We start from the raw sequence: 12,813 nt of genomic DNA on the forward strand, positions 1-12,813 counted from the left end.
CCCCTGCATCGTTCTACCCCGACCGACCCCACTTCCCTTCTCATCTATACTGCAACTACCCCACAGGATAATTCTTCGAGGGTGGTGAACCAACGAAGAAGGCGCCACTGTCACTGTGCTCCGGGGTAAAACCGTTGGCGATAAAGCGCAGGCGTTCCCCGCCGAATTTTCAATCAAATTCACGAGGTTTTTGACAAAAAAAACCTACAGGCTATAGCGCCGGGATTTTGTGGCCAACGGATTGTCCGTGCAAAAAGTACGCTTTCGTTCAATTTTTTCATAACTTCAAAGTTACACTTTATTGGTCGGCGAAATTTTGGAAAAAAAATTCATTTCTCGCCCCACGTTTTGCAGATGATTAAAATTCACTGGATTAAAGTTCACGAAACACAAAATATTCGGTCCTATCGTGAATAGATTTTACAAATCTACGGCAAGACCGTCAAAATGGGGGCATGTGTTCACCTTACCGCTAGCTATTCCGTCATTCTTTTGCATTCCAAAAATCCCGATCAAAACTGAAGAGTGTTTCGAATATCGTTTGCTTTTTCGTTCCTAAAAATCTAGTTGCATAAAAATCTCATTAATGATCGTTATGAAATCAATATGCGAACTGAAAAGAAGAACGTTTCTTACCTCAAGACTATACGGTTTGCGTGAATTCATTCCGATGTAAAAAAAGATCGTTTGGAGTCTACAAATGAAGAGTATAAGTCACGTGTGATGCGTAATCGTATATGATAGAGTTGCATTTTCAATTGATAACATTACAGATAAGATGAACTCTCGGAAGACACACGTCACTAGATTCGTGCGATATCGAATTGCACGATCGTCATCGATGAATTTTGTCAATTGAATTGTAATCTGGTGGAATTTTTTGGTGTAAAAAAAATTCATCACCCGTGAAATGTTTGCGAGCATTTTCGATTCGTTGTCGTAAAAAAATATTATCGAAAAATTCGAAAGTCAGCGAGTAGTCTCGAATACTAGAAGATTAGCCATCATACGATCATTTTCAAGATGTCGTACCCATAGACTACGCGCTGGCTTCTTACAATCAGTTAAATAACGAAGCTGAGCAATTTAATTCTGCACTTATCGATATCGCGATCGAACCGAACAAGTATCACACACCTCGTACTCGCTGCAGTTATCGAAACTTCGTACGTTGAATTCTAGCCGATCCAGAAATCAGGCGGAGTAAGTAGATCGTTCTCGTCTGGAACCGCTGAAGAGGGTGCTGCTCTAATTTTAGAAAGATTAAAAGATTATCGAAAAATTGTATCATTCATTTTCGACAAATCAGGGTCACAAGCTCCGTGGCAAATTTTTGGCGTTTTTCTTTGCAGATTTTCAAAGAAGCTACTCAACGTTTTTTTTTTGTTTTTTTTTTTTACTTTTGTTTTTGTTCATTACTTTTTATCTCTAGAGGATTATAATCTATTCTTGCATATCTGTAAATGCGGTGTTATCTAGGTCACAGTCTATTAGCATGTATTAGCAATTTGAATCGACGACGTCAACAACGACGACGACGATGATGATGATGATGATGATGATGATGATGATGATGATGATGATGATGAGAACTGTTGAAAACAGACAATGAGATATCGGTATTTACTATAGTGTAAAACATTAGAATCCATGGGACGATATGAATAATTTCGGCTGATAAATAACGTCATTTCCATGCGTCTTACAACTAGATTTCCTGTCTGTATAGTACCTAATTATTTCACCGATATTCTACCTATAGTCGGTCGCAAATAAATTGATGTAACTTCACACGCTATGCGTACAGATACATTATGTATACAGTATATCATTATTTGAGGGATAACTATCCGCGATGTAGCGCCACTGTGCTAATATTACAAGACCGTCACACGAACGTCATCTTGACCTCTGAACCCACCGAGTATCGTTGAACTCTCTCAAGTTTTTTTAAAATTCAATAAACGATACTCGTTGCGAGCGCAAACATACATCTCGCTTATTATGCACTCACATTGTAATGCCAATCCATATCGAGTGCGAACTTTTCATTTTCTTATCGTTTTACGTACATCTGCCTCGTTCTTATCATCCGCAGCCTCCGTATACTCAGGCGATATCGTACCCTTCTTTTTATTTCGATGACGATGAACTTCGCGAGGCGAGAGCTCACATGTACGCGACCTATCTATTTTTTCATTCCCCTTCCTCTTCGTGTATTGAATTAAGTCCGCAAGGTGCAGAAGTATAATCGCGCGAAGCGGCGCGGCGGGTCGATGATCGGAGTATAAGAATGAACGCAAGCGGCGAAACGCGCGCGGCGTTTTCTCGATCATTTTTTCTTCAATCGGTGTCTGTTCATTGATGTTCATTTTTACACATCTCTTTTTTTCATCATCATCATCATCATCATCATCATCGCGACAATTTATGCGACCGTTGAACGTGACCCGACACAGCAGGCGTCTATTTATTTAATTAGCGTTGTCGTGGCAACGTATTCCGCTATATGTATATCAGCGGAAATGACAATAACCAAAGTTCTACGAGCGGTAGGAGCTCAGTGACGGTTCGTTCTTCGGAACAGTGTAGTCTTAACTGTAATATGTTATATTTTATGTAAGCATTTCCGTCAACGTGCGAAGGTAACTAATGACCGATTCTTCAACCGCGCAAAAATCGAACATAAAAATCGGTCGTGATTAAAATTTATCCGCTCGCAACCACCTCGACGATTGTATACCGATTAAATATTTTTGGATAATCTCAATTTTTTCCAAGAGTTTTTTCTGTATCGGTTTCATTTATTTGTTTTTTTTCAACTTGATTTTTTTATCATTTACGTATCGGTTATTCACAGATACGCGTTTCGGTGTAGATATACCCAATACTTAATTTTTCCATATTCAATATCGTTCGCAGAATAAATGACAGTAATATGTAACGGAGTTTATATCGGAACAGAAGCCTGGTAACTGCACAGTCCCGTTTCCGCGGGTATCAAATGTGTCAAGCCGTTCTTGCCAGGAAGGATTAACACCGACACCGAAGTGAAAAGCTTTTCTATGAAAGCACAAAATCCCGGCTGCAAGTTCCTTCGTATTTCAGATTATATTTGGATCCGTATACTCGGAAACATAGCTGCAGAAATTTCTATCTTCGGTACATCGGGTACGATTATGAGGTGAATTTATAAAACGGTAGGAATATACGCGACGATGTTTCTGTTGAAAAATCACCCCGGTAACAACGGAAGTCTGAGCGGTGCCCTCGTCGACTGCGACGAATTTGGCTGGTGGTTGACGGGATCGAAACCCAATTCAACAAGCGCGTTAACGAACGCCGCAAACGATGTTTCAACGGGTTCGACCGATCGATCGACGATATCGTCTTCCGACGAAGAAACTATCGTGGAAAACGACGAGACAATTGGAACTGACAACCGCGCCCTTGCCGAAAACCCCCCGGCCGAATTGAATTCATCGATAAATCCGGAGGAGCTAACGGGGGTGAAATTTTCCACCGAGAATACGAATGGAAACCATTCGTCAAAGCTGGATGATTTTCCGATGAGATATCGAAACGGATCTGTAAAAAATCAAGACGCCGACGAGGAGGAAATTTGCTACGCGGAGGAACCGCCGTGCGAGACGTCGTCCCGTTCTTACACGCCCGAAAGAATAGTGAGGACGCAAAATTACGTGATTCTTTCGCCGTCCCCGACGTTTTCAATCACGCCGAAAACCGAACCATCGACGCCGACGAGCACTCCTACGAAGAAACGAACCGACAAACGTCACAGACAACTCAAACGTCTAATCGACCGGCAACTGGTCGGCGCTTCTCAACTCGAGGCTATTCTTGACCCAGACGCTTTGGATATAAAACTTCCGATGCAAGAGACGAGAAATTTCAAAGAGACGACGTACAGAGAGAGGCGAACGGCGGAAAAATTGTCGAACAATTCTTTAGAGTCCTCGTACAGAGACCTTTTGGCGATCGCTAATTTCGAAAGCCCCAAAAGACTTTTGACCCCCGATTTAATGAGCAGTGGATCGAGCTGCGAGAGACTTAATTTCTTCGATGAAGTCGTCGAAGAGGTATTAAAAAACGAGAAGAATTCCAATATGGATTTATGGGACGGTTCCGGATGCGGGGAAAATATCCTCAGGGAAGAAGAATCCTGGGAGCAGGATTTTGGTTACGAAATTGTGGACGAGGACCCGGAGACTGTGGTACGCCATTTGAGAGGAAGAATCGAACACCTTAGAAACACCAATAAAGATATATTCGGGGACATTTCTTCGTTGAGAAAAAACTTTCAGGTGAACTATGAAATTTTTGGTTTTATGTTTAACGAAGTCGATCTCAATTTGGTCACTAATTTTAATACCGTCAACGGATATTAAGCGCGACAAATGAATTCGTAGTGTGTTCGATGTATAGAACGTGGAGTTACCGATCGATCGCCACTTGACCTCAACGAGATGCTGAGGCGTCGTTGACCTATTAAGGGTATTTGTCGGCGACGGCTGATAATATCGCAGTCATTTTGTTTCCCCTCTTATTTCTTTAGGGGGGAAAAAAAAGCAAATACTGCATCTCCTCTTTCAAAATCCGATGGGACGAAAAAGAACGCTATATTTTATTCGAAAAAGCCGACGGTCCGATGAAAGAAAGATGCTACTATACTTTCTTTTTGTTTTTTTCTGTCTTACGCAGTGGGCGGAGAAGAAGACTGGAAACCTGACAACGGCAACGACTAGACTGAGGAGTGAAATTCGCGATTTGCGATACTTGGATGACCTAGTAAATCTACTGCGAGGTGAATTGGAAAATATTTCTCAAAGAAATTGGCCGTTCAATCTCGGCCACGTAGACCATCGTGCCGAAGAAGTTAACTTGGTGGTCTAAACCGAATAAAAATTTCAGTGTCTTCCGAAAAGAAAATTTCCCATCGCAACAGACTGGAAATAAAAAGATAGCAATTACATTGTCAATTACTCGTTTAACGCGTTATTCTTAATTATCATCCAATATTTTAAGAATACGAAATTCATCGATCTAAAAATTACCGTACGTTGCGTAAGGTACTGATTTCCAATTTTTCGTCACCTTCCGAAGCAAGAGTTTGAATTACTCCCACTGCAGCAGAGCGTTGTAATATGGATTCCCTTACGTCAGGCAACCCAAATCACAATCACCTTCCGCACCTTCGGCATCGGAAGGTGGCGGTCTCTTTTGCGAAGGTACAAGATTTCATCTCTCGAAGAATTATCTGTCGAGTAGGAGGATGCCGGAGCGTGTCAAGTAATCTGCCAACAGGCGCTTTCGATATTTTCCAAATTTGGAGGAGGGGATTACAAAAATTGAGAAAAAAAAAAAATTATTTTTTTTTTTAATGAATGACACGAAGACCTCCGTCGAAATGACATGAAAAATAAAAGACTGGTTTGCCGATGCAGCATGTATACTCATGTATATCGACCTGGTTTAAAATCCTCGGTTGTTCTTTATTCGCATAGGGTATATAATTATAATTTTGCAAATTGTATCAGGTTACCAATTACATTTAGAGAGAAAAAAAATTGAAAATAAATGATCAGCGAATGCGTTCTTCAGACTCGATCAGATACAATAATAATCAACATGATAATTTGACATTATTATTCTTGAGGACCTCCCTGGTAGTTCTTTAAGTTTATTCACGAACGATTAACTGATCCATGTATTGATGTATGTATATATAAAATATATATTACATCGAGTGAGTTCGTATCACGGATATACACATACATGACATTTGATTCATTCGTTCGATAAATATTTACTTCTTTCGCATAAAGATCGACAGACGACGTTCTAAAATTGAAAATAAAAAAAAAAATTAAAAATGGTCAAACGAAAGACACAAGATCTCTGGAGGGCACTGGGGCACACGATCTATAAATGTAAAAATCGAATGAGTAGGTGCATGTTATAATATACACGTGACATAAATTTCGCGAATGAAACTAACCGCACGCACGATGAAAATTAGCACTCACACCACGCAGTTCGATATATCGCGATGATGATGGACGAATTTATAAGTCAGTTCAGAGAAAGGACTAGAAAAAGAAGAAGAAAAAAAAGGCGAGTGCGAATGAATATTTCAATCGCGAGGCGTTGATACGCGAATTAATTTCATCTGTAAAACAAACGGACGGGACGCACCGTTTTTCCTGTAGGTAGGACGGTTAGACGGTGACTAGTTTATAGTACATAGGTGGGTATATACAATGTATGTACAAATGTATGTACGTAATAAAGATTGCGGATGAGTGCAGAACCGTTGATGACCGAATTGTCGCAAAAGTTCTTACAACAGCTCGCCTCCTCATCAGTCGCTAGTAAACCTCCTCACAGTCCGAAACTTCATCCACACCTCAAGAACGGATAATCGACGTGCGATTAACGAACATAAGACCGTCGAATTCCAACGAAAAGCCGGCGTTTTCCGTGATTGTAAATAGGTGACCGAACATATTTGAAACCTCTGGGATATCCGGTGCGCGCGGTGTAACGATGTTAAAAGTCTCGTGGATCTCCTTGATCGCGATCTCAATATTCTGGACAACGTGGACCATCGGTTTACCGGTCGGGTAAGTCAGGTGAACCTTTTTCTTAAACTATTTCTATCTGTTTTCATTCCAATACTTTTACCGAAGATTAAATCGTCACACCAGCAAGTCAATTATCCAGATAAAAATCGTCCGGAATATATCCCGTTCGCTATCCGACAACCACATCTTCTCATACTTCTTCGATCTTTATCTCATTCCGAAAGAAGGGAGGATATAAGAAGAATAGGAAAATCGGTACTAAGTCCTCAATTTTTTTTGTTCACATTTTTTTTCTACAAAATCATCTAACCGGAGCCCTTCAAAATTTTTTGACACTTATTATAGACCCCGTAATGTTGAACGTTAAGAAAACATTGCGGAAGAAAAAAATGTACGATAGATCTATCCTTTTTCGAAAATCTGACGACGAAGAGCCCCAAAATCCAGGGGATACGCGATCGCAGATAAAAAAAAACCCTTTTGTTTAAAAACGAAAGAATAAAAATTCCAGTTAAGAAGACAAGCTTTGAATTCATAGTACTGACAATAAGTTTTGTTTGAGTTGTGCAGGTCGACTAAAACTCAGGAACAAACCCGACGCACCCTGTCGTACTGCACAGGATGTGAAGTCAAATATAAAATCGCGTTGTTTAAATAAAACGGTCGGAGGAAGCTAAAAACCACAGAGATACAATTGATAACACGTATATTACTTGCATGAGATTTGTTACCTACGACCTTTTTCTCTTTTTTTCTCAAAGAAGGAAAGTAGAAAACTGAAGAAATAAAGCAAAACCGCTCATGACGAATTGTTTCTCAGGACGATCGGTGGTGGCTCGAAGGTCATGAGGACGATGCGAAATCTTCTGATTTCATTGAACGGTACGAAAACGAACTGTCCGAAAAAATTGATGAGACTTTGCAGAAGGGAGAAAAATTTCACGGACGTTTTGCAAGAAGCTTTGATCCTAACTGTTGAAAATTGTCACGAACAGTTCAAGTACACGAGATGGAATTGTACGTTGAATAAAAGGCTCTTCAACGACGGTAAGTCGAAACGACGTCGCCGTGAATTATTTCTGATAAAATGACGGAGAAATCAAGCAGAATTGGATTATTTTTTTTTTTTTGTTTCTTTTTCTTTCTCAAGTAACGAGGGAAACGTCGATCGTGACTTCGATTTTCGCCGCGTCTCTGACCCACGCATTCGCTCGGAGTTGCGGCGAAAATAAATTAAGCAAATGCGACAGCGGGAGGACTAAGACCAACGAGATATCGAGGGCATCCTATCTCTACAAAAATCATAGTTCGGCTTGGACGGATAAAAAATTGAAGCTCAGAGGCCCCAGTGATAACGTGAAGTTCGGACGACAAATGGCGCGTAAAATTTTGATCGGCGGCAATCAACGCAGTTCGAAAAAACGGGGAATGATGAATAATTTCAAGGACATAGTTTCATGGCACAACATCGAAATCGGTTTAATGGTAAGTAATATTCGATCAACAGAGATATTATATCTTTCCTAAAAATGAGAGACCCTTTTCGCTGTCGAAGAATATTAACTCGCAATGCAGTATTTCTTTGTTTTATTGGGTTATTATTTAAGTAAGGGCGAAGATTTGAGGTTCTATTTACGTACATATTCTTTGAAAAGGAGAGAGAAGGGAGGGGGTGCGACCTTATTTTCCAGCCTGACGCGGTTATATATTTTCACGTATGCCTCGACCTGACCACTTTTCCTTTCCGTGGAATATCCCATAGTTTTTCTTTTCCCAATTAAACACCCCATAGAGCCACACATAGTTCGACAACACGTTCACATCTATTTGCGGTCCACTTGTTTCTCTCAAAGTTGACAGCTGTGTAAGGGGGAAAAGAAAGCAAAAAAAAAAAATAAAAAAAAAAACCGTTCGCGCAAACCGCAAATACCCCATAACCAAAATAAACGACCGTTCGACCCAAATATTTACCAGGACCCCTTCCATCCCCCTGTTTAAAATTATCATCCCATAAAATACCGCAGAAGTAGCGACGATAGTGGAAAAAGAAAAACTATCTCCGTTACAGTTTCTTCAAAAATTGTATTCGCCAAAAATCTCAGCGCGGTGCAAATTGTCTTTTTTTTTTTCTTTCCTCTGTCCGGCAATATCGTATAGTGAGGGACGGGGTGTTCCGCGGCCGCGCGATAACGCCTTTCCGAAAACCCAAACGAATGCTCGAATGAGTAATAAAGAAAAAGAGTGGGAATAAATTTTTCGGATATCGGAAGCCGTTCAACCTATAAGAATTAAGGTGCTGGTTATGTTATACGTTCCCACGGTGAGCTGTGCACTCTTAAAAGTTACAAGATTAAGCAATCACGCGCTTACGATGCCTTTTGATAGCGATGCTAATGCGGGGTGGCTGCGGCCCACTCACGAAATCCTTCTCGGACCTTTTATATTATATACACAGGTATATATCTATTACACAGGTACATATACGTGTATTATGTATAGAGATATGTGAGGATGACGCGTACGGTATATAATACCCATACGAGTGTAACTTTATAACCCTTTTGTTTGTTCCTATATGTAGAAGGGAAAAACGGGAGAAAACGAATTCACTCAGGCACGTTCGGTATAGATGTACCTATAATTAGAGTAATTAAGTCCTTCGGAGATTCTAGAGGAAGGTTAGATAAAATTTACGATTAGAAATGGTTTTATTTTTCCTCGATGTGTATTATGGAATTAGAATTCACGTCAGAAATGAATTTTGAACAATCTCATTACAGACTGTAGGTAAATCGAAAGACGATTGTCAGTGTCAAGGATTCTCATCGAGTTGCACGATTAAAATTTGCAGAAGACTTTTAAACGATTTCAAGGAATCTGCTAAGAATATACGCGATAGGTAAGGAAATCATATTTGTGTTAATTTGAAACTTTTTTCAGTAGAATGAAAAAAATTTATACATTCATTCTCCCAAATCAGGTACCCGAAAGCGTTGCTGATCAGAGACGAATCCGACGAAGCGAAATATTTGAAGTTTAGGATCTCCAAAAAACATCGACGTCGTCTGCCGTTGAATTATCACGGAGAGAAGATTAACCAACTGCAATTGTATTACATAAAACCTTCCCCAAATTTCTGCAAAGATACCCACGACAGAAAATGTTTTAACGAAATCAATTGCTCGACACTTTGCTGCGGCAGAGGATTTAAAACTAATGAAATTCAAACGCCGTCGAAATGCAATTGTGGCAAAAAAAATAAATGTAAAACTTGTTCCACATTGATGAAAATTCACACCTGTAAATAAAACGTAATATGAAAAAATAATAAAGAGTGAAAGAACGAAGAGGAGGAATTTTTATACCCTCGATATTTCTTGGTGTAGAAATTTTTGATTTTAATATTGAAGGATGAAATCCGAGGCTCAAAATCCCTGTCATAACGAATCAATTTATTAAGTTTAGCCCGTTGCGACTTTCCTATGGATTTTTTTTTTTTTCTTCATCCTTTTTTCTACACATATAATATAGTATACGTCCTCCGCGTATATGAAGAGATGAATCTGGTGGCACCCTGTCGAATTTAGTTAGGACGGTCTCCCGTGTTATGACAACGTTTTGTAATCAATATAAAAGGAATTTATATAATATTATATAGTTCATATATAAATACTTATATGCATATTATATATACCTGTATATTATACTCTACCTATAAGAAATAGTCTTAGAAGCTGATGAATACATATATATGTATACGTACGTACATAAGCTATGTATACATATATATATATATATACGAGTTGAGAGCGTGAGATCAGAAACCTGCATCATCAGCAGCAACCGATCAAGGTCTGAGAAAAGAAGAAAAAGAAAAATGAAAAAAACTTTCGGATGATCACTCGTTCTTTTTTTTTTTTTGTTTTCAGATTTTTTTTTTTTTCTATTTTTTTTCATTAACGATTAGTCAGAAATGACCGCGTACATCAGTTCGAATTTTATACCCAGTTGCATCCCGAAATATATTAATGCGTTCCACTTCGAAAATGGTGCGTACGCGTATAGGTATAGTAGGTGAAATTTATATTTGATGAAATTCAGCTACATAATGATAATGAATTCAATAATTTTATAATGAAAAATTTTAAGAATAAAAAAACCATGGAAAAAATCAACAAAAAGTTCCTCGCTTCAAAAGATTGTATTGTGTGCTGTATCTCGTCTAATAAATTTTTTTTTCTTCCTTTTTTCTCTTTTTTTTCCAAGCGATGTATATGGGGTATATGTATATAATTAGTAACTTTTTGAAAGCTGTGCTATTTGATTGGCGGTATAATGTGTATATAAGTTTGGAGAGTGGCTGCCATGGCCATTGTTGTAGAGAAGATTGGCTCATCAGCTTTTGAAACTGATTGTGAGTGCACCACGGACAAGCGTTATACGAATACCACGAGCAACGCATAAAGAGCATACGGGGAGGAGCTGAGAAACGTATCTTTCAATATATTAGTAAAGAACTAATCACTACTTGGGAGAATCATGAGTCCTCAACTGTCGTACAACTCGTTCCTTTGTTTTTTCTTTTTCAAGTTCTTTTCTCCCCCACCATTTCAAAAGTTGCATTCTTTCCCAGCTCGCACTCGGCGACGGATCGATTCATAGCGATCCAAATGCAGCTAAAATCTTTTGCCTTCCGTACAATGAAAATATATTTCATATGCGAAAAAACTTCTACACGTACGTATCTATGATATTGGAAATTTGATAATGTTATCCGTGAATCGAAATGTTATCGTTGCAGCGTTTCCTTTTTTTTTTTTTTCTATTTCACGCAGCGCACGTGAATAAAATAGATAATAACGACACGTGCGTGACAAATCAAAATGGCTGCGGTAAGAATAATAATTGTTATTATAATATCCATATTACGACGAAGAAAGACGATGATCCGGAGGAGCTGTCAAGCATCATCTGCTGCGTGATTGTCTTGATATGTTTTGCGGGTACGTAAATAGATATATACGGTAGATATATGTATATTTTGTTTTACGTGTATATATCTACGTATATAATATAGATGTATACAGTACGTAGACCGTTCGAGAACGCGTTACAACTCAAACCTTTTAGCTGACTGTTTGAGCGGCGTTGTATTCTGTTTATACAACCGCTTAAACACTCGAGAGGAAATATAATATAAGCTCGAGTCACGTCAAGGATGCCACTCCTGGACCATTCTTGACCACCCGTCCACATCACCAATACGACTCCAATGTTTCTCGATATATATATATATATATATATATATATATATAAACATCCGAAACTGCAATGCTTCGATTTTCGAACTTTCCGTCAGTCTCCACCGGTTCCCGCATTATCCTATGTCCCACAGGTATTCGGGTTCGTTTCATCTCGCGATCCACAGAAATTTCTCACACATTTTTCGCCTTCGCTTCCAGTTGCGAAGGACATTTACAATTGTTCGATCAATCGGAAAATTCTCAATCATCTTTGGCCGGACGTCTGATTTTTTCAATTTTCCTCGTTCCGAATTCGGCCGACCTCGCGCGAGTCGTTTCGGAGGTATACATATATAACGACGAATTACATCTATTAAATGCGATCTCCCAGAGTCCGATGACGTCATATAATATATAGTCAATTTGGGGATGTCGAATCATTTTAGTTGACTAAGCTACCATATAGTTTGCTCTCACCAGTTTCCTATCTCGGATCTTAAAATCTATCCTTTCTGACCGACTGGCGAGAGTTCCTCGCCCGTATAGCTATACCTGTGTAATATACACAAGGTATACCTATACACACGCCCACTATACACGTGCATGTATATCTATACACGTTGGTAGCTATACCTATATACCTATTTCTCGATCTCCGGGGTTTCCGATCACTAAATTAAGCCGGATTAGTCTAATCAGTCCGAAAGATCGTTAATTAATGAGGCTATTAGTCAGAACCGGTGACTATTAATTCGATCGATAGTTCTAAAATCCCTGCTATATGTTATGGCAATATTGTGTATTTGTCACCGTACTTACACCAACAAATTGGTTACATCAAATATAGCCTGCAGTCCGCATTCTGTGGCTAATTATATGAAAATATATATGTGTACATAATGTACCCACCGATCGAACGACGATCTTTTTTTTTTTTTTTTTCTTTTCGCTTTTTGCGGCATCTC

General features: G+C 39.1%; 2 protein-coding genes across 4 annotated transcripts; both read left to right on the forward strand.

The window, feature by feature from the left end:
- The first annotated feature begins 2,397 nt into the window (after window positions 1–2,397).
- Window positions 2,398–5,000, forward strand: LOC105683332. 3 transcript variants are annotated; one of them, XM_012395868.3, is made up of 3 exons: window positions 2,398–2,645; window positions 2,923–4,325; window positions 4,723–5,000. In XM_012395868.3, exons 2-3 carry the CDS (start codon window positions 3,219–3,221, stop codon window positions 4,912–4,914), a joined length of 1,299 nt encoding a protein of 432 aa, XP_012251291.2. In that variant the 5' UTR covers window positions 2,398–2,645; window positions 2,923–3,218; the 3' UTR covers window positions 4,915–5,000. The 3 variants fall into 3 exon arrangements, with proteins under 3 accessions (XP_012251291.2, XP_048507905.1, XP_048507904.1); XM_048651948.1 differs by having other exon boundaries at window positions 2,965–4,325; XM_048651947.1 differs by having other exon boundaries at window positions 2,398–4,325.
- An 802-nt stretch (window positions 5,001–5,802) lies between these two features.
- LOC112694822 (protein Wnt-4-like) lies at window positions 5,803–10,675 on the forward strand. The gene is made up of 5 exons (XM_048651949.1): window positions 5,803–6,644; window positions 7,426–7,652; window positions 7,756–8,090; window positions 9,386–9,504; window positions 9,586–10,675. Exons 1-5 carry the CDS (start codon window positions 6,568–6,570, stop codon window positions 9,911–9,913), a joined length of 1,086 nt encoding a protein of 361 aa, XP_048507906.1. The 5' UTR covers window positions 5,803–6,567; the 3' UTR covers window positions 9,914–10,675.
- The last annotated feature ends 2,138 nt before the right edge of the window (window positions 10,676–12,813 follow it).

This window comes from Athalia rosae, chromosome 3, assembly GCF_917208135.1.
Source record: "Athalia rosae chromosome 3, iyAthRosa1.1, whole genome shotgun sequence".
In the NCBI taxonomy this organism is placed as follows: domain Eukaryota; kingdom Metazoa; phylum Arthropoda; class Insecta; order Hymenoptera; family Athaliidae; genus Athalia; species Athalia rosae.

Excerpts from the sequence above, each read along its gene's own strand:
- LOC112694822 (XM_048651949.1), top strand. The coding sequence starts at position 6,568 with ATGTTAAAAGTCTCGTGGATCTCCTTGATCGCGATCTCAATATTCTGG. Across the intron at positions 7,653-7,755 it reads TAAAAGGCTCTTCAACGACG|TAACGAGGGAAACGTCGATC; the intron begins GTAAGTCGAAAC and ends TTCTTTCTCAAG. Across the intron at positions 8,091-9,385 it reads ACATCGAAATCGGTTTAATG|ACTGTAGGTAAATCGAAAGA; the intron begins GTAAGTAATATT and ends ATCTCATTACAG.
- LOC105683332 (XM_048651947.1), top strand. The coding sequence starts at position 3,219 with ATGTTTCTGTTGAAAAATCACCCCGGTAACAACGGAAGTCTGAGCGGT. Across the intron at positions 4,326-4,722 it reads CGTTGAGAAAAAACTTTCAG|TGGGCGGAGAAGAAGACTGG; the intron begins GTGAACTATGAA and ends TGTCTTACGCAG.